Source organism: Dromiciops gliroides, chromosome 1, assembly GCF_019393635.1.
Source record: "Dromiciops gliroides isolate mDroGli1 chromosome 1, mDroGli1.pri, whole genome shotgun sequence".
NCBI lineage: Eukaryota > Metazoa > Chordata > Mammalia > Microbiotheria > Microbiotheriidae > Dromiciops > Dromiciops gliroides.
This window is the reverse complement of record NC_057861.1, coordinates 716,623,755-716,646,256: the sequence shown is the minus strand read 5'-3', so window position 1 is coordinate 716,646,256 and position 22,502 is coordinate 716,623,755. Positions and strand designations below refer to the sequence as shown.

Below are 22,502 nucleotides of genomic sequence, written 5' to 3'. Positions count from 1 at the left end.
TTAAAGCTCTATCTGTGGTTAGTTTCTCCTAAGCTAACTAAAGGTGAATCATAGAAGTGGAGAAATGGAAGAGACCTTGGCAGTCATTTAGTCCAATCACATATAAAAGGAATCCCCACTAAAACATATCAACCAGTGGTTATCCAGCCTTCACTTCAAGTCCTCCAAGGAGGGAACTCCAGCCCCTCTCTAAATAGTCCATTCCACTTTGGAGCAGCTCCCCTGATTTTAAGGAATTTTTTTCCTTGCATCAAGACTAAATCTTTACTATTTCTACCCACTGCTATTGGTTCTGTCCTCTGAGGCCACACAGAATGTCTAATCTATCCTTCACAACCTTGAAGATGGCTATCATGTCCTGTTTCTTCTGTCTCTTCCCCCAGTCTTCTCCAAGCTAAGCATGCCCAATTCATTTACCTGTGTTGAAGAGGGTGCAATTCTAAAAAGCAAATGGGAGGTTGAACAGTCAGTGTCAGAGTATTCTGTTAAATGCCTAAAAAATAGCTTTAATGTTTGGCTAATGGTGGTTCTGTTCTTGCCCTAAGCGAAGAAAAGGAAACCTGCTGTCATTAATCACAACTTACTGAGTGCCCTGTGTGTGGAAAGCTTTGTTCTGGGTGAAAAAACCAGCAGCAACAGTAGCATCTGCAACTTCAGGGTTTAAAAAAGTCCTTTCTTCCCATCAATCCTGTCATGCAGGTACATGGTGTGATAGACCTATGGAGAGCTTATGACCCACTGATCAAACTCATGAAAGACACCTAAGCCAGAGAGAGAATCATAGAAAGCCATTTTTGGAAGAGACCCTAGAAATTATTCAATCAATCCCTCATTTCATAGATGAGAAAACTGATGCACAGACAAGTAAGTGCCATGCCAAAAATGACACAGCCAGCGAACAGGAGGAGAATTGAGACTCCAGATCTCATGCTTCTAAACCAGAATGGTTCTAATAATGAACAAAAGAATAGGTGCTTGGCTGGTAGAAAATACAATCCAACTCAATAAACATTTATTAAGCACCTACTCTGTGCCAGGCACGATGTTAAATGCTCAGGATACAAGTGAGGAAAAGAAAGGATCTGGCTGCAAGGAGCTTACAATCTAATGAGAGGACACAATGCACAAAAGAAGTTAGGAAGGGTTTGGGGACACCAGGGGTTACCTGGTATGAAGCCATCTTGTTCAGTGGAATTTAAACCAGGAAAGGCAACAGATCCAGAATGGGGTGAGTTGAAAGTCTAATTTGTACCCTCTATAGGGGCAGCTAGGTGACACAGTGGATAGAGCACTGGTTTGGAAGTTGGGAGGACCTGAATTCAAATATGACCCTTAGACACTTACTAGCTGTGTGACTCTGGGCAAGTCTCTTAACCCCAATTGCCTTAAACATTCTGGGCCATCTCCAGTTGTCCTGACGTAGATCTTACCACTGGCTCCACTGCAAGTCATGACTATCACCTTCCCAATGTCATGAAGGAAGGGCAAGCCACAATAACAATAAGAAGAATGTGCCCTCTATAAAGGCAGGCTTTGGGAGGAGTTTGGTATTCTGTCCTTCAACCCTCCAATCAGAAAAGAGGTGAAGCTGAGGGAGATGGTGTCAATCAGGACTTGATTTAACATTTAACCTCATGGTGATGAGGTTAAAAGAGATGAGCTTATCCTAGGACGGGCATCTTATTCAGTGGAACTAAAACCAGGGAGGGAGGCAAGGCAAAGTGGAATGGCAGGCAAGGTTGAGAACAGCTGATGTGGGTTTGGACCAGTCAAAGGTCTCTCATCTCCAGGAAGTCAAGGAAGTACATTGCCAGGCTTGGAATGAATTCTCTCCTCATCTTTGCTTTCCAGAATTCCTTGAAGGCCTAACAGGTGCCCCATTCCTCTGTGAAGCTTTACCTGGTGTCCCTCCCAGCTGAAAAAGATACTCTCTTTCACATAGTCCTAGAATATTTTGTCTAGATCTCTCCTGTACCACCATTATACCTGTCATGTAACATACACATCACAGTCTCCCTAGAAGATTGTAATCTCCTTGAAGGTAAATAATAAGCATCTTCCCCCTTTAAATCCTGTAGCTTTGTACATAAGAGGCACTCACTAAGTAGGTTAATTTTGTATACAGTAGCTTTTCCTTCTAATTCCCCCACCCCCAAACTTTAGGCACTTACTGTTAGGCAAAAATTTAATGCCAGTATTTTACTGCTAAGTATAAATGGAAAATCAATAGTAGAGAGCAGGCCAGATGATCACCAGATCAAGAACCTATGCAGAAAAAACCAAAAACAAACAAACAAAACACACAACAGCAACAAAAGAACCTATGTGGAAAGAGTTAATAGGAAGGGCACTGAGCTGGGCGTCTGAGTACTTGGGACTTTTAGCCAAATCAGCATTCTTCTCTTAATTGTAGGATAAAGGGGTTGAAAGAAAGAGAAGGAGGGAGAGAGAGAGCGAGAGAGAGAGAGAGAGCGAGAGAGAGAGAGAGAGAGAGAGAGAGAGAGAGAGAGAGAGCGAGAGAGAGAGCGAGAGAGAGAGCGAGAGAGAGAGCGAGAGAGAGAGAGAGAGAGAGAGAGAGAGAGAGAGAGAGAGAGAGAGAGAGAGAGAGAGTCAAAGCCAGACCTAGAAGGATTCAGCAGCAGAAGCAAAGAGGAAGAACTGTTGCTGGTGTTATCCTCCCAAACTGAGCCCCACATAGGATGCTATTTGGAAATGCCCCAAGGTGAAATCTGACTTTGGATACTGAGGATAAAGCACAGCTCTGCTGTTTACTTACCTTGGGCAAATCACTTAATCTCTTTAGGCCTCAGTTTCAGCATCTCAATCTTCAATCTTTAGTAGCTCCCTATACAATAAAAGCCATATCATGTTACTTCTGCTTTCACAGCCAAATTGGCCATTTATTGTTCCTCATACACACTCCATCTCTTGCCTCCAAACTTTGCACAGGCTGTTTCAGGTGACTGAAAGGCATTCCCTTGTCATCTCTATCTCTTGGAATCAGCTTCCATTAAGGGGTCAACCCAAGGACCACTTCCCACATCAGTCCTTTTCTGACCCTCGAGCTATCACTATTTCTTGCTCCTAAAGTCTTTCTGTATATACTATATTTAAGAGACAGCCTGGTCTAATCAAAAGACTGCCAAACCTGGAATCAAGAAAAACTGGATTCCAATTCCACCTCTGATATTTAATGGCAATTAACTCTGGACAAGTCACTTAGCCTCTCCTTGCTTCCTAAGAGGTCTGTGTAAAGTCATGGACATGTTAGGGATAGGGACTGCACCCATGATTTCCTTAGTAATGGAAACAAATACTTGCTGAGGAACTTCAACTCATGAGCCACTTTCCCTACAACATACAGTCTTAGCTACTGAGAGCACTGAGACATTATGATTTATCTAGACTCACAAAGGGAATCTATGTCAAAGGCAGGTATCTCATTGGTATTGATTGATTGATGATGATGATGACAGCTAGCATTTATAAAGTGCTTATCATGTGCCTAAGCACTTTACAAATACTACTTCATTTGATCCTTACAACAACCCTGGGAGGTAGTGGCTATTGTTAACCCCATTTAACAGATGAGGAAACTGAGGCAAACAGAGGTGGCTTTTATTTTTAATGTCTTGCCTTGTATCACACAGCTAGTAAGTGTCAGAATCAAACTCCAGGCCCACAACCCTTCCTCCTTGACTGAGGTGCCTTCAAAACCAACTCTCAAGATTACTCCCAGATACACAGACTCATTGCAGATCCCAAATCCTTCCCATTTATTTCCTCAGCTTTTTACACATTGAACTCTACCCTCCCATCTTCCCACTCCCACTAGACCATACATTCCTTGAGGGCATCATTTTTAACCTATATATGTCATTTCTCCCATTAGATAGTAAGCTCCTTGAGGGGAGGGACTGTTTTTGCTTTATCTTTCTAACCTGAGGACTTAGTGGTACATAAATAAGCCCTTAATAAAGGCTTGGGTTACTTTTTTTTTTTCTATCTTGTACCCCCCACAGCCTAGAATAGCAATTCCCATGCATATAGCAAGCTCTTAATAAATGCTGGTTCAATTTGAATTAGAGTCATTAGATTGTAAGCTCCTTGAGGGCAGGGACTGTTTCTTTTTATTAATTGTATCCCCAGGGCTTAGCACAATGTCTGGCACAGAGTAAGGGCACAATAGACTGTTTATTGGATTGGACTAGATTGAATTTAGAGGGAAAGAAGGAAGCGGGGAAGGAGTAGAGTAAATGACCTCTGAGGTCCTTCAAAGCTTGAAATGTGCAAACCTAGATCATTTTTTTTAAAGCTGAAGGAGAAAATATGTAAGAATTGACACAAAATGGGAGGCAGGGGGAGCAGGGCCCAGAGAATAATATGTATGATAACAATGTATATGAAAAGATCCCCCAAAAGGAGACTGGCAACACACATACTAAAATAGGAAGCTGAACTCCAGGTTAACTTAAAAACAACGCAAGTCCCAGAGCACAGATAACCAGACACCAACCTACTCAAATCAGAGGCTGTAGGCTTAAGAAGCCAGCTAAAGAAGTCAATTGACAAACATTTCATAAGCGCCTACTACGCGCTCAGGCAGGGTGTGCATGGGCGCATGAATGTCGGATGATGTCACTCTGCCTGATGTTTTTGCTCAGTTGTTCTGGGAGGGAAAGCTTCATCGGGAGGAGGGAGGGGGTTTTTCTTCCCAGAAATGGCTGTGATATAGACAAATGACATCGATAAACCTTTTTTTGGTAAATCACCAGAAATCTGGCCAGGCTGCTTCGCTGGAGTCTTTGGATTTGCCCCACTTGGTCACCAAAGAACAGTAAATGGCTGGTGATGAATTGATTCTCCACTCCCTCCTGCAGCACGTGGAGTGAGGGCCTAGGATGGGAGCTAGGGTGGAGGAGGAAAGGAGGCCGGCCGAGCTCGAGGACTACAACTCCCATGATCCCGTGGGGCAGGGGAGCCAACCACTCCCAGCATCCTCTTAGATTAACCCATTAACAGGGGGGTGAAGGTGGGCGTGGATAAGCAGAGGGTAGCTCTCGGGGCATGAAAACCTCTCCCTGCCTCGCTAAGCACGACGAACCGTGGGCTGAAGCAGTCAGGAGCGAGGAAGAAACCGAGAAAGGAGAAGACGCTTGGCTGCGGCCACCCTCAGAGGGCAGCATGTCAAACGAACAGCTCGGGGCCTCCCCTGGAGGGCAGCGGGATGTAGGGCGCGGCCTCGAGAACCTGCCCATCAGTTCCTGGCCAGACGGGGAAGAGCCAGAGTTTCAGGTACAGAAGTGGGCGGGGCTCTGCCTGACTTCCAGCGCCGCCTAGTGAGGACGTGTGTGCGTGGGGCGGACACCGCGGCCCCGGCCCCACCCCCTCTCCTTGCGCATGCGCCTTCCCCTCCCGTCAGTTATCCTTTAAAGGACCGGACACTCTCTGACTTTTATGGGGAGAAGCGGTGAGAGTATCACGGGCTTAAGGACTTTTTTCGCCATCTGGAGGAAGAGGAAAGGAATAAGCATTTATTAAGTGCCTACTATGTGCCAGAGACAGCGCTAAGCCCGTCACATGTAGGAGAACGTAGGGAGAAATGTAGGCATTGTGAAAACAAACCAAAACATTGTTTTTAAAAGTGAAATGCCCTGGGCTGGAGAGAGAAAACCCCAGCGAAGATTATCTGCAATAACTGTGTCTATCTTTTTTTGTACATTAGTTGTTTTCATGTTGTCGCCCACATTGCTCTGAGCTCTTGGAAGAGACAGATTGCCTTTTGCCTTTCTTTAAATCCCCAGCCCTTGGCACAGTGCCGGCACATAGTAGGTGCTTAATAATTGCCTTCTGTTTGACTGACTACTAGAAAGCAATCAATTCTACTTGTAGATAGCTCAGAGTGCTAGAGTTTCTGAGGCAGTAGTGGTGGTGGTGATGATTAAAGATTCTAACCCCCAAGGAATCCTTAAACTTTCCCAAAGGAAAAACAGCTCTGCCTCTCACCTCAGGAATAAGGTGTGGCCAAGCAGGACCCTGGTATGCTAATAAGCAAGATACAGATGAGTGCTACATATCTTACTGATGTCCCATTATTCCAAAATCCCGTCCCAGTTGTTTGGGAGTATCACCTCCTCTGGGGAGCCTTATCTGGTCTCTCCTTCAGCTTTTGGTGCCATCTTCACAAAAGTTACTTTCCCTCAACTCAGTATTTATTTCTTATTCTGATTCATCTACATTGCCTCCTCTATTAGAATATAAGCTTGTTACCTGCAGGAATTGTTTTGCTTTTTCTTTGTATCCCCAACACTTAGCACAGTGTCTGGCCATAGTGAGCACTTAATAATTACTTATTTATTGATTTACAAATATTATCCACTTTTGCTGATGAGGAAGCAGGCTCAGAGGTTAAATTGCTTACTTAGAGTTACATATCTGGCTAATTTGCAGACTCAGGAATGGAACCTGGATGTTCTAGCTCTCTGTCCAGTGTTATTTACACAATAGCATGCAGCTTTCTTAGATAATAAAGACACCTAGAGGCAGTTTGTTTAAAACCACAAGATATTTTTGATAACACTGAATAGGACTATAAAAGACCCAAGTATGTTCTATTCTGTCTAAACTTATTCAAAACGAGTGGTGACATTCTAGTTTATTTACTTGTGTAAGGAAATTGACTAACTACTCTTTTTTCTCAATAAATACTAGCCATTGGATAGTGACAAATTTTAGTCACTATTATGTAGATAGCTTAAACAGTTCTGTACTTTGAAACATGTTTTCTCCAAATCAGATTGATCAGTTGTGCCCCGAAAAGATTTAAGGCAAGAATGTAACTCCTAGGCAAAAATAACTTTGTTACTAGTTTGCTTTTCAGTATTTTATGAGAAAACTAAAATAAAACTTTGAAATTCTTAAGGTAGAATGAAGAAACTCTAATGCCAGAGGCAATCAAGGATTGAAAACAAAACAAAAGCACACATTAATTTTGTTTGGCCAGTTCTTAACTTGCTGTTATTCTGATCTCTGAAAGCAACTCCAAACATGATTTCGAAGATCTCATAGCAGGACTAATCTGGCCACAGGCCCCTCAAAGCTGCCTTTAGCAAAAAACAACTTCGTGGGGCTAAAGGCCAAGTACAAAGCTTTTTGTAGTTGGATTTCAGAACAACCAAAAAAGGAAGGAACCTTTTCATGGCCATACCTCTGAAACCCAGGAGAAGCCAAAGGCTTTAAACCTGGGGAAGGCAAAAATATGACTTTCTTGAAGCTTTTGTAGAACAACTCAGTCTGACAAGTATTTGCAGAGCCCTCAGACATTATGCACTCAGTATTGTGTTCATTATTATAAAGGATGCAGAACAAAAGGCCGGAGACTTCCTTGCCCTTAGGAGCTTTCATCTTTGTTGGCTAGACTAGCAGTCATGAAACCATTGGAAAACAACAGGAAGCAATATCTAATTAAGGTGCCCATTGTAAATGCACAAGAGCCTGAACAATGGGGGCCTTACTAACCAGGTAATGAACACATTTGGTAGGCCGAGATTGTCCCCCATTTTAATTTAGGCTTCTAGTGAAATGATATTCCAAATGTTTCTTTAGTTAAGCTTGTTTTGAAGAAACATGAAATGTCAACTCCCAAATTTCAGAACTTTAATTGTAATCAGTAGATCTTACACTTATATTTTTGCCTCAGTTTTTAACCTTGAAGTCATCAACATAGTAATATAACATAACATAATAGAATAGAATAGAATTTCAGAAATCTAAGAAATAATGAAACATATTTCATCCACCCCATTTTTCTGATTGTTTCTAAATTTTAATATCCAGTGACCTTGGTTCAATTGCTGTTATTTCCCCCAGTTTTAAGTAAAATTACTTACATGTAGTATTAGTAACACTTAGCTTTGACTAAATATCTCAGGTTTGAGTATATAATGCAGAGAAGACTTTTAATATGCATTCTAGTACCAGTCAACAAGTACCTACTAATATGCCAGGCACTGTTCTAGGTACTGGGGATATAATTACAAAAAAGGAAACACTGTAAAAGTAACATAATTGAATTTATGAAAAAAATGTGTGCCTAAAATAAGAAAAAAAGTGATGAGTACTATTTGTGTAAACATATTATATGATCCATTAACCAACAAGTATTTATTAAGGACCAACTAGCACACGTACTATGCTTGGCACTGAGGATGATACAAGTACAAAGAATGAAATAATTCCTACTGACAATAAACTTACATTCTAATGGGGGAAGATCTGAGGTATACCTATACTGTGTTGTAAATTTTGCTTGAAAACTTTCACATCTTATATTAAGTACAAATGTTCTATTTTTATTTTTCATGATATAAATATTTTAAAATATTCAGAAAACATGATTGGAAAAGGAAATGCACTAGTCGTGTAGCAAGAGCAAGCAATTTTGGTTAGAGAAAGTTCTGTGTAGAGGATCTACAGCAGAAAAGAGTTCAGAATCACAAAAGATTAAAAGGCATGAATGGGGAAACATGGTGCACCAGAGACAAGAACATCTACATCAATGAAAAAAAAGATCCCATAAGTTTCAAAGTGTCTAATGGTTTTAAGAAAGAAAAAAAAATAATAATTGTAAGTTTACACACACAAGTACTTTTGAGTGAAACTAACCATCTTGATTATTTAATATATACATATCCTTTAAGGTTATTAAATAAGATTTCTATCCTTTAACAATAAGTTTATAACAGAAATTACCCTACAAGTAAAGTATCTTTAAAGTAACCACTTCTTATTCTACACATTCCTGGATTTTTAAAAATGGTAATCCTGTAGTCACATCTCATCATCTAGTCCTTACAGAACATAGCTGCTGAGGTGAATGCTCCATTAGGGAATAAGTAAAATCATATTGAACTCATTAAAGTTCTTACAGACATTTAAAATTAAATAAGTATGAATAAGACTAAATATGAAAATGTTAAGTAAAGTGGTTCTCTGAGGTTTGTTGGTATATTAGACAAATTGCAAAAACAAATGAGTACACATGCACGCCAATGGAAGTCAAAGCTATATTTTAAATTTCTTGCCTGTACTTCTGTCAGTGCAATATGATTCTTTTTGGATGACAAAGAAATATAATACATTAAATGTAACACATTTATATAATTTAAACTTCAATATTTTAAGGATCTGTGTTATTATAGTTCAATATTAGAGAATATTTTAGAAAATTAAATATGTACATTTAATACTGTGATGGGAAAATTGTACTGATATGTAATTGTAACCAAAAAAAAAATCAATAAAACAGAATCCCCAGAAAAACTTAAATGCTGAACTTATAAATTTGAACTTTTAGTTTTGTATTTTCCTAGTAGTACTCAGTGAATGCTATTTTTTTCCTGCTTTGATAAAAAGATTAGAACATTTATAATTTAGTATTTGAAGATCTATAATTTCATTAGTGTGCGTGCATCCTTCATTGACACAAATAATAAGCCATCAGCAATTTGGTAGATACATATTAAGACAGATGTTAAACTGTGACAATAGATATACAGTCCATAAGTGAAGACATACTATGAGCTTTGCAAGCTTGATAGAACCTTCCAGAGCTTGCATTCCATTGCCACACCCTTTGAGAACCGGGGATCCCACTCAGCCAAGGATAAAGCATCAAAGTTGGACTTTAGTGGAGGAAAAGTAGCTTTTTCATTTTGTTTTTGTTTTTTTAGTGAGGCAATTGGGGTTAAGTGACTTGCCCAGGGTCACACAGCTAGTAAGTGTTAAGTGTCTGAGGCCAGATTTGAACTCAGGTCCTCCTGAATCCAGGGCCGGTGCTCTATCCACTGCGCCACCTAGCTGCCCCGGAAAAGTAGCTTTTTAAAGTTCTAAAACAGACATAATCACAATGAATGTTAATCTATCTTATAATCATATTATGGGATTTGAAGTATTTTTGATTCTTTCATGTGAATGAATTAAAAGGCATTTAGTAAGCACTTTCTATTTTACCAGGCACTGTTCTAGGCCCTAGGGATACAAATACAAAAATTATATAACTGCCTGGCTTCAAAGAGATTGATTATATTCTAATAAGGGGCGAGAACTCATCTAGGGAAGTGGTGATCAGGGTGAGGTATTTTGGTCTGGGAGTCACAGGGATGGTACATCAGGAAGCCAAGTGACATTTCCTTTTCACCAGGCAGTCTTGTTTGGAGAGGAGAAGGTTAAGCAAGTAAGGCAACAGAGCAGATAGATGATGATGATGACTGAGCCAGGTGTAGATACTGGAACATGCGCATTTCAGCCGACAGCTTCATCAAACAGGACTGAGGCAAGAGTGCCAAAGCTGAGCAGATTCCATTTCTCTTGGCACAGTCATCTCTATAAAACTCAACTCTGTTCCCCCAGATCCTCAACCACTATCACAGTCACACAGAGGTAACTACAAATAAACACATCAAGCAGATGTAACACTAGGTACTATGTGGTGTGTGTGTGTGTGTGTGTGTGTGTGTGTGTGTGTGTGTGTGTGTTCTATCCCCTACATGAGGTTGGGAACCACATCTTTTCTAAACTTTTTATGTCACCTAGCATAGTGCTCTGCACACAATAGGCCCTTAAAATTTATCAACAGAGGGGCAGCTAGGTGGTGCATTGGATAGAGCCCCGGCCCTGGATTCAGGAGGACCTGAGTTCAAATCTGGCCTCAGACACTTAACACTTACTAGCTGTGTGACCCTGGGCAAGTCACTTAACCCCAATTACCTCACCAAAAAAAAAATAATAAATTTATCAACAGTATGGTAAATGCTCAAAAGAAATGTACAATTAATTGCCAGATGAGTAGTTCAGCCAGTAAGCCCAAGAGGAACTGTGGGGCAAAGGGTTCAGGGAAGGCATCAAGGAAAAGGGGAAGGGATTTGAGTTGAGCATTTAAGAAGATACAGAATTTGGATAGACAGAAAAGAGCATGTAGTTTTCTTCTGTGGAAGGAAAATATAAGCAAAGGCATGGAAACCAGAAAGCAGAAGTTTTGGAGGGACAGTAAATAGATTCATTTGGCTGGAGTGGAGGGCTCATCTAATAGTCTAGGTAGAGACTGGGAAGGGAGATTCTCAAAATGCTTTGTCTGTAAAAAGCATCCTTTTTACAAACTCAAGTCATTTTTCCAAATTAGTTATAGTATTTTATCATCATTTGTTAAAGAAGAAACTAAGGTAAAGATACAAAATTATTTGCACAGTGAATTGCTGCCAGGGATAGAGATTAAATCTTTGCTTTCAGAAAAATGTAATACCCACTTTTCTTGCTTTTCCCATTGGCTTTAAGTATAAAATTGGTTTATGTTAAAGTTAACAGTTCAATTAGACTACATATTTACTAAGTGATCTAACAGAGTAAGTGCCATTAATTTATTTCTGTATCAGAGGGAAACTTTACAGAAATCAATAAAATAACATTTATTTGGAAGAAGAAAAGATCTAGAATATCAAGGGAAATAATGGGGAGAAAAGGAGGGAATGTAGAGATACTAGTACTTGCAGACCTCAAACTATGTTATAAAGCAGAATCATCAAAAATCATTTCATAGTAAGTAAAACAATACAAAAGTAGATCAATGAAATGAATTAGAGAAGAAACGATCAGAAATAATGGAACTCAATTACCCAGTTTTTCTTAAACTTGAAAACAAAACTTAGCTGGGATAAAATCCCCCATTTGACAAATAATGCTGAGAAAACCAGAAAAAAGTATAGAAGAAATTAGTCTTTAGAACAAAATCTTATACCATGTTGTTATTTAGTTATTTTCAGTTGTGTCTGACTTTTGTGACTTGTTTTGGCTTTTGGGTTTGTTGTTGTTGCTGCTGCTTCTGCTGCTGCTGCTATTTTTGGCAAAGATCCTGGAGTCGGTCTGCCATTTCCTTTTCCAACTCATTTTACAGAGGAGGAAACTGAGGCAACCAGGGTTAAGTGACTTGTCCACAGTCACACAGCCAGTAAATGTCTGAGGCTGGATTTGAACTCATGAAGATGAGTCTTCCTAACTCCAGGCCCAGCTCTAAGTTTCTTAACTTCCCATAGTGACAATTAAAGCTTCTCAAAAGTCAAGTAAGTTTCCTTAGACCAGGTTCTCATTGCTGCCCATCTCATTCCATATTCAACTATAAATTCAAAGTGGATATATGACCTGAATTGTAAAGATGACGACATAAAAAAAAATTAGGAGAGAAGTAGATACACCTCTCACAGCTTTGATAGGGGATGTATTCTTAGCCAAACAAGGAATAGAGACAATTACAAAAGTAAAATATGTTGTTTTGATTATATTAAATTGAAAAGTTTCTGAAGGAACAAAATGAATTTATCTAGCATAAAAAGGAAAGCAGTCAAAAGGGAAAATATTTTTATCTTGTTTGATAAGAATTTGGTGTTTAAGAGAGAATAACAACTAAAGAAATACATGACTAAAAGGAGTCAAAGGATATGAACAATTTTCAAAGGAAGAACTGCACACTATTAACAACCAAATGAAAGAATGCTCCAGAACACTGTTGTTGGTCCTTTGTTCTCAAAGAGGACCATGATATTGGAGAGGTGATGTCATGACTTGCAGTGAACTAGATTTAAGTGAGTGAGTGCTATACAGAATCACCAGCTTCACTCTCTCCTCCAGAGCCATCTAGGTCCAGTGGCAAGATATTGATCAGGATGACTGGAGATGACCCTAGATGTAGATCACTAATAATAAACTCTGAGGTTTTACCTCAGGTTTACAGACAGTAAATTGGCAGTGATGTCAAAAGATGGACATAATGTTGGAGGAGTTGTGCAAAGTCAGTCACACTAATGCACTGGGCCTCAGGAAGACTGAATTCATGTACAAGCATTCTAGAAACACCAGAACTATGCAAGCAAAACAGTTAAAACATCCTTTCTTTTTTTACCCACAGATTCCACTGAGGTACATATCCCAAAAGTCATTCATAAAAAGAAAGACTCCATGCATATCAAAGTATTTACAGCAGCACTTTTTGTGGTAGTAAAGAACTAGAAACAAAGTCGATGCCCATCAAGTTGGGGATGATTAAAGAAATTGTAGTGCAAAAATGTAATGGAATATTACTGGGCAGTAAGAAATGACACGTGATGAATATGGAGAAAGCATGGAGAAAATTTCCTAAACTGTTAAAAAATGAAGAGAGCCAAAGAAATAATGACTTCAACAATGGAAATTGAAATAATAATAGTAATAAAAGTGTGCTTGAGATCCATGTCAGTGGAGCATGCATGCACATCAATGAAACCATAATGCTTTAAACTTTTCATCAAAGCAGCAAAAAAAAGCAAACTAATTTACTGAGTACTATTAGCAAAGCATGAAACTAAAAGTGCAAATTCATAAGCTTCTCTTTCAGAATTTTGGGGGGATTCTGGTGGGTTTTTTGTTCAATGGGATAGCCCTTCAGGATAGGGGAAGATGAGACATACAGGGAGAAATTTAATCATTGTAGAAACAAAAAGTATGAATAAAAATTTACTTCTGCTATTGTAAAAACAAGTAGTATGATAGTGTTTTACATACAATGGGTGCTTGATAAATAGTAAATTAATTTTTTAAGATCCTCCTAGTTTGGTACCCAGGTAACTGGTATCATTAGGTCTTATGCACATGATTCCCAGATCTATATATTCAACCTTAATCTCTTTTTGGCTCCACTCTTGCATCACCATTGCCTTTTTCAACTTATTAAATATAATGTTCCATAGGCATGTCAAACTCAAAATGTCCAGACAAGATATCATTTTTAACTCCCAAACTTCCCCTTTTCCCAACTTTTTTAACTGTTGAGGTTACCACTAACTCACTCCCTTTTCTACAATCTATCCTTCACTCATCTGTCAAAGGGATTTTAATTTTACTAAGTCATAAATCTGACCATGTTACCCCCTACTTAGTAAAGGCCAGTGTTCCCTGCCTTCCTGCACCTCCAGGATCAAATGTAAGATCTTGTTTGGCATTTAATTCCCTTCACAACCTGAACCCACCATGCTTTTGCACTCTTCGTCCATTCTGCTCCCTCCAAACACTCCCCAATCCAGCAACACCAGCCTACTTGCTGCTCCTTGCCCACAACATGCCATCTCCTACTTTCCTACCTGTATTCTGGCTGTGACCCATGACTGGAAGGCTTTGCCCTTGTATGCAGTTCCTGGCTTCTTCCTTTTCCTTCAGGACTCAGCTCAAATTCCACTTTGTGCAGGAAGCTTTTCCCATTCCCACCACCACTACCTAGCTCCTTCTCTGCAAGATTGCTTTCCTTTTATGCTGTGTGTATGCATTTGTGTATATGTGTGTGTGTGTGTTTAATTATTTATATGTTGTCTCCCCCATTCACATGTGAGTTTGAGAGCAAGGCCTATATTTTTATCGTTGTATATCAACCGCTCAGCACATGCCTGTCACATAATAACCCTAACCCTAACACCTGACTGGTTCATTCAAAGCTCAAGGTAAGCTTATTTTGCTATGTAGGAATATAGGAACAACTCAGGGTTTATAGTTTTATGTAGTTTAACAAGTACTTCCTTATTGTTCTGAATCACTTTCAACTAGATTTCTGATCGAAGTACTTTAAAAAAATTTTTTTTCATTATTTATTTATTTAGAATTTCCCTGAAGTTACATGTAAAAAAATTTTTTTTCACATTGATTTTTTTTAAAACTTTGTGTTCCAAATTTTCTTCCTCCCTCCCTCCTCACCCTTCCCTAAGAAATCAAGCAATTCAATATAAGTTATACATGTGCAGTCATGCAAAACATCTCCACATTAGTCAGGTTGTGAAAGAAAACAGACGAAATAACTTTAGAAAGAGGAACTAACAAAAAAATTATACTTCAATCTATATTCATATACCATCAATTCTTTCTCTGTAGATGGATGATCAAACTACTTTTTAGCTTAAATTTCAGAAATAGAATTTACTTTAATCTTTAGTTTTATTTTAGGTAAATTATTGTGAACAACTTTGACTTTCAAAGTATATTGGCATTATAGGTGCTCATTAAAACAAAGATTTGTGATTGACAAAGTGGTGAATTTCCAAACAATGCATAATTGAAAGACCATCGATATAGTTATTCATATCTGAAAATAAATTGTGCATTCTCTCCAATATTTCTTTGTTCTGAAAAGCTTCACTTTTGGTTAACCATCAGTTAACCAAAATACCTCATTTCCCAACCATACTAGTTAACTGAGATGTTCATTGGCCATAGATTAGAGCTGGAAGGGACTTTAGAGACCATCAAGTCTAATATCTTCCTTTTACAAATGAGACATAATTTGAGACATAGAAAGAGAGTGAATGATTTGTCCAGGGCCAAACAGCTAGTAAGTGACTGAGGGACGATTTGAAGTCAGGTCTTCCTCACTCTAAATGCTGCTCATGTACACTAGTTCTCCCCACACCCCAGATTACTGTTATTCTCATCTCTGCTCCCTGCTGATGCCCACTTCCTTCAAGTTCCAACTAAAATACCACTTTCTTCAAGAAATCTTTCTTGATCCCCCTAATGCTGGTGCCTTCCATTTGTGTATGATCTCCAATTTATCCTGTATTTATATCCTGCTTTATATAGTAGTTCTAATGATGTCTCCTTATTTGTTTACCTAGCACTTAGTATAGCACCTACCACATAGCAGGTACTTGTTAAATGCTTCTTGACCTGACTAAGATAATGCTTCAATGTATTCATTTATAACAAAAAGAATAATGAGAAATGCTTCAAGCTCTTTACTCATTCTTGAGATTCTTGGATTAAAAATGCACAGCTATTTGGGTTTACAGTATTTTGTAAACAGGCACAATAGCATCTGTGTTGTTTCCTTTTCTATTATACATGGTTCTATTGAACAAGATTATTTTTCATTATAAAAATTCTTATATCGTGTTCATGCTATTACATATATATATATATATATATATAATTAAGATTAGTTCCTCTATCAAAGGACTAACATTCTGATTTTGAAAACTGAATGGATAATTTAGTATTTTTAAGTCTACTGAAGTCCAAATCAACTAAATAGTATATTTCTAAACAATTATATTGCCCTGAGAATACTTAGGGTTAGATTAGCAAAGAAAAATAATTCTCTTTAAACATGAAACATCTCAAAGACATAAAAAGCCCTCCTTTATAAATTGAGAGGCCTAGGACTCTTTGCTTTATTTTGTTTATCAGACATAATCAGAATCCCTGAGGGATTTCATCTAAAATTTCAGCTCTATAAATTATAGCCTCATTCACCAAAATCTGAAGAAGAAGAAGAAAAGAAATTGGTGGAAAAAGTTAGGAGATCAAAGTAAGTCCTCCTTTTTCATCTCTGTGCAATGAAATGCAAATCTATTCACCAAGGACTGATATGCTTTTCTGCAAGTTACAAAATTGTAGGAAGTCAGGCATGATTTTAAAAGGAGATGATTGTGTCATAAAATCATTTTTTGGCTCACTGAATTATACAGTATTTAGGAAAGAGAGAGCTAGAAAGAACAAGTAGATTTAAAAGAATTCTTCACAAAAACTTTCACTAAAAATGATAAAACTTAATTTCTCATTACTTCTTAAAATGCCTCACTAGTCACTGGCCTACATTACTTTTGATGTTCAAAAGCTTTAAAATAGACTCTGCATAAGATGATGAGGTAGGGAATTTGATTGACAAGGCATTTCTTTCTAAACCAGCCTTCATCCTTCTAGGCCATCTATCTAGATGAAGACAAAAATAGGAAAAGGCAGAACAACAGAAACTATTTGTAGATGGCCATGTATTAAAGTTCAGGTTCTTCTCATGACACGTAGTATGTATGATCATGGGTAAGTTACTCAGTCTCTCGTCCTAGAAAACTCCTTAAAACTCTTAAGTTACAGATGACTTGTGAAGTTACAGATGACTTGTCAGTTTGCTAATCATGAAAGGAGCTTCTAAAGGATGTTTCCTACAGTGATGAGACCACAGGTATGAACCCCCCCTCAAAATGGGGACACAGCAGCTCCCCCAGTGCCGCCATTGGGCCTTTTTTAAACCTATGACATGATTAAACAACTAGTCATAGATGGCATTCTTTTGCAACTTTCTTTTCTGAATGACTAGTAGAAAAAAATCACAATGGCAATAACCACCTTTGGGGTTTAACAATTGAACTGAGGGGCAGCTAGATGGCGCAGTGGATAGAGCACCCGCCCTGGAGTCAGGAGTACCTGAGTTCAAATCCAGCCTCGGACACTTGACACTTACTAGCTGTGTGACCCTGGGCAAGTCACTTGACCCCAATTGCCTCACTAAAAAAAAAAAAAAAATTGAACTGAAAAGTTGATTTATGTAATAAACAAATTTTTCACAATGAAAGTTCAAATTCAATTGTAAAATAATCATGTCCTATATGAAATATCAGAAACCTGAGTATTTAAGAATTTGAATAACCTAGGAATTTTTTAAAATTTAAAATTCAGTATTAAGTCTGGGAAAATGTCCCTCCCTAAAGGAATTTTTTCCATTGGTATTAACTCTTGAACAAAGTAAAAGGCACTTGTTAAGTACTTGCTATGAGTCAAGAACTGTACTAAGTGCTAAGGTTAGAAATAGAAAATACAAGTAGTTCCTGGCCAAAGGAGCTTATATATTCTGATTAAGAATAAATAGCACATACAGGCATATGAAATATTTAGATGGCTCTGTGATTTCATCAGTATGGGCACTCCTGCTCACATTTTTCCATTCCCTGTCCCTTCTTATGCTGTCCAATTCTAGTCATGTCTTTGTATAAATCCTTCATAGAAGATTCACCCAACTCTTTAAAGATAACTAGAGAACATTTCTTTTTTAAAAAATTGGAAGGTACTTTTTATAACAACATAAAAATCTATTTGCATTGGGGCTTATCTCAACTACAAAGTTTTATTATAATATCCCACACTGACTTATGGTATCTTATTACCTTTGTAGTATACTCCTGAACATGTGATGGGACCTGGAGCAGAAGACGATCCTACTCAAATAACCTTTCCAGGATGCACTTGTCTCTCAACTTCTTGCCTCCCTACCATTTGTTCATGTCTTCTTCATGGGGAAAATTATGATAATTCATGCCTCAGAGACATAGAAAGTGAATTAGAATTTGCCAGACCAGTGTTTGAATGTAATGTCATGTGCCAGTGCAGCGAACAGTGCAAGAACAGAGTAGTTCAAAGAGGTCTGCAATTCAGTCTCCAGGTGTTCAAGACTGAGAAGAAAGGCTGGGGGCTTCGCACCTTGGAATTTATACCCAAAGGAAAGTTTGTCTGTGAATATGCTGGTGAAATTCTAGGCTCTTCGGAGGCACGCAGAAGAATACAACGACAAACAGAGCATGACTCAAATTACATTATAGCCGTAAGGGAGCACGTATGTAATGGCCAGATCATGGAAACCTTTGTGGATCCTACCAACATAGGGAATATTGGCAGATTTCTTAACCATTCTTGTGAGCCAAATTTATTGATGGTCCCTGTCCGCATTGACTCCATGGTGCCTAAGCTGGCGCTTTTTGCAGCCAAAGACATTTGGCCAAAAGAAGAACTTTCTTATGACTATTCAGGAAGATTTCATAATCTCACAAAGAATAATGGAAAACAAGAAGTGCCAGATAAAGACAAAATGGGGAAGCCTTGTTATTGTGGTACCAGATCATGTGCTGCTTTCTTGCCTTATGACAGTTCACTGTACTCATCCCTAGAAAAACAAACCTCAGGTTGAAAGATCAATTAAAAAATATGACATGAGGCTACCATTGAGAGTAAACATATATAGTCCTAAAAATTGTTTCCACAGTTAGAACCAAGAGGCATTAAAATAAGCATATTCTAACTACCAAATACAGGGTTGGTTATGTTTTCATTTCAAACTATTTTCTGATTGAGAATGGGACAGTATTTCCAAATCATAAAATGAAAATAAGAATGTAACATCAAAGAAGAGAGAACTCTGATAGCACCCATTGAATTGTGTGACAATTTTAAAATCCTGAGAGGCATAGTTTCTGGGTATTTCTATTATTTTATTAATAATGCCATCACATTATTAATAAAATTATGGTCATTTGGCCTTCTGTCTCAGACCAAAGGCCCCTAATGGTGATGACCTCACAGGTTATGTGCTCTTTGAAGAGTACTGGTTCCTGAGGGGGTGCCAATCAACTCTGATTGGTTAACACAATGGAAGATTGGCTGTATTAAAATAAGGGTCTTAGGGTAGTGACTTAGGTCACCCAAATTTTGGTCAAAGAGACATCAATTTCCATAATCACCTGTTTTAACAAAAGGAAGAATCAACATTTTCCCAGACCTCTTTGAGAAAACACAATGAACAGGAATACACATATTATCCCAAACTTAGAATTTCTTTTACTGTCTGATTAAATCTTGGTCTAGGTAAATCTCTTAAGAGAGATTTCCCACACTAGTTGATTTCTGGATGAGGAAGTTTGTTCATTTGTTTGTCGTTTTGTTGTTTGTTCTCAAAGAGGACCATGACATGGGGAGGTGATGCCATGACCTGCAGTGAACTGGATTTAAGTGAGGGAGGGCTATGCAAGATCACCAACCTCCCTCTCTTCTCCAGAGCTATCCAGTGGCAAGATATGTATCAGGACAATTGGAGATGGCCCCTGATGTTTAAAACAATTGGGGTTGTGACTTGCCCAGGGTCACACAGCTAATAAGTATCTGTGATGAGATTTGAACTCAGGTCATCCCAACTTCAAAGCTTGTGCTGTGTCCACTGTGCTACCTAGCTGCCCCAGATGAGGAAGTAGAAAAAGGGAAAAAACCTTTTTCCTGATTCATTCATTAGTTATTAAATACAAGAGAGAAATATTAATTTCTCACAATTGTGACCTTTATCTTCCTACTTTATAGCCCTATTGTATGACAGGATGAACTATTTGGGAATATAATAAACACCTTCAGAGTTCAAGATACTCTTAGAGTATCTTGCTATATCATTTAGCAAATTTTTATTCCAGGACATTAAAACAGAAATGAGTAAAATTAGTAAATTAGTAAAACAGAAATGAGAAAAATTATGTGAGTAGTCTAGATCACAAAAGAACTCTCGCAACCTTGCCTTTGTATGTTGGACATTTCGTGTCATAGTAAATATATCAATATTTGTTTCTCCCTCCACTAAATCAGCAGGCATCTATTAAATGCTTACTATGTGCCTCATACTGTGCTAAAATCCAGGAATACAAATACAAGCAGAAACAAGAACAGTCCCTGATCTCAAAGAGCTTACATTGTAATGGAAGAAAACAACACATAAAAGTTATGAAGCACTAGGTAATACACCAGACATTCTCCAATCTGGAAGCATGAACCAAAGCATATCCTGACATCCTTAGTCTCCTGATGTCAATGTCACAGCAAGTGAACAAGCCCTGGATTCAGACTGAAGAGATCCTAGATTCAGCTCTGCCACTTAACAATTATGACCTTGGCCAAGTCACTTAACCTTGGAGGCTCAGTTTTCTCATCTGTAAAAATATGGAGATTAATTGAAGTAACATGATAAAGTAGAAAGAGCCATGGATTTGGAATCCGATGCCTTGAATTGGAATCTCAGTGATGCTAATTATTGTTTATGTCATGTCGGCCTTAATCTCCCTGAATCTCAGTTTCTTCATCTGTAAAATGAGAGGATTGTCCTAGACAATCTCCAAGGTCTCATGTCCAGCTCTACATCTTGGGATCATAGAATTTTTTTTTAATTATTATTATTGGGGGGAGGGGAGGAAAATGAGAGTTAAGTGACTTGGCCAGGGTCACACAGCTAGTAAGTTTCAAGTATCTGAGGTCGGATTTGAAGTCAGGTACTCCTGAATCCAGGGCCAGTGCTCTATCCACTGAGCTACCTTGCTGCCCCTGTGATCATAGAATTTGCATTAGTTTCTTCCCAGAGCTTTTGTAAGGATCAAGAGAAAGAGTATATGTAAACCATTTCTCTTTACAAACATAAAGCACCTTATGAATGTAAGCTGTCATTACCATCTGATTTCCCACAAAATGGCTCTTCATGACAAGGAAAGCATTGAGCTGGATAGCAACCTTTGGTTTGACCCAAGATGTCATTTTTGCAAGCTGGTTTTTCTTTTCCCAAAAGAATTGTTTTCTGGGGTGGGGAGGGGCAGTTAAGCATATTCTCATTCATGGAGGTGGTCCTAATCCAGTTGAGCTCCAGAGATAACTTGCTCTATTAATATGACCATAAGAAAGTTAAGCATAGGCTATTATTGTTTTGAGGATAAAAAGAAAGATTTCATTTAACAATATAGTTTTATTATCCCTACAATGGAAAAATAGTACAATTACAAAATTAGAATAAAATATTTGTGCATAGTTGTTGAATGCCAGCATATCTTACTTTATGAAATAACTTTTCCTGAAAAAACTTTTTCTGTGAAAAAACCTTTGAAACAAATTTTGGTAAAGCATAGCCTTCTATTCAGCTCATTTATAAATATGGAGATTTGTACTTTGGAAAACATTTTGACTTAAGGACATCATAAAAATCATACTTAAGAATGCAGTCATCTATTTAAATCATCTATTTAAAGGAAAATTATAATTTCCTGATAAAACATTAATAATATTACTCATATTAACTCAATAGCTTTCCTGAAGGATATTGTTCTAGGCTGAAAGGAAAAATTCACCTCATTTAAAATATGTGATTCTAGAGATAATTTCTCTTTCCGAGACTGGAACAATAGTTAGCCTCTATGTAGATACTACCTAGTCTCAAATGGAAAGATTAGAATCTCATTTTGAGTCTTTTTGTTTCCTAATCATTGAGATAAATATTGGTCTGTTCTTGAGGCAGGAGAATATGTACTACATGCTTTTAAAATTCTGTTCCTAAAGTCGGCATATGTCATCTGTGGTAGGTGAAGGGCAACACTTTTATTTGGATGATTTTATGGGGCTCTACCCATGCCTTGAACTTTCAGTTCAGATTATTTTCTACCTTGTCTTCCTTGCTCTGAAGAAGCTAGAAGATCAGGAGGTTCTCTTCTTTTAAGAGTTTTTGAAAGAGAGGTGTTCACATTGTGAAAGGAAGCAAGAATAGAGGTAGATAGGGAAAGGGCTCTTTACCAGGGCCAAGAACCTCAGCACAAAGTGTATAAAGAGTTTTTGTCCTTTAAAATCTTAGCCAGTTCTTTATGATTGTAAGCCTAATTCCTCCTATTTGGGCTCCCCAGGAAACATTATCCTTGCAAGACAATAACAGAGATTTTCTTTATATACCATGTGTTTAAAAGAGTTATGGCGGGGGCAGCTAGGTGGTGCAGTGGATAAAGTCCCAGCCCTGGATTCAGGAGGACCTGAGTTCAAATCCAGCCTCAGACACTTGACACTTACTAGCTGTGTGACCCTGGGCAAGTCACTTAACGCCCACT

At 38.2% G+C, this 22,502-nt stretch overlaps 1 protein-coding gene across 1 annotated transcript; it reads left to right on the top strand.

Moving 5' to 3' along the window:
- The first annotated feature begins 5,012 nt into the window (after nt 1-5,012).
- On the top strand, nt 5,013-19,468 carry LOC122739155 (histone-lysine N-methyltransferase SETMAR). The gene is made up of 2 exons (XM_043981002.1): nt 5,013-5,295; nt 18,014-19,468. The coding sequence occupies exons 1-2, from the start codon at nt 5,068-5,070 to the stop codon at nt 18,800-18,802; spliced, it is 1,017 nt and encodes a 338-aa protein (XP_043836937.1). The 5' UTR covers nt 5,013-5,067; the 3' UTR covers nt 18,803-19,468.
- Nucleotides 19,469-22,502: the final 3,034 nt, after the last annotated feature.

Excerpts from the sequence above, each read along its gene's own strand:
- LOC122739155 (XM_043981002.1), top strand. The coding sequence starts at position 5,068 with ATGAAAACCTCTCCCTGCCTCGCTAAGCACGACGAACCGTGGGCTGAA. Across the intron at positions 5,296-18,013 it reads GGGAAGAGCCAGAGTTTCAG|TATACTCCTGAACATGTGAT; the intron begins GTACAGAAGTGG and ends TTACCTTTGTAG.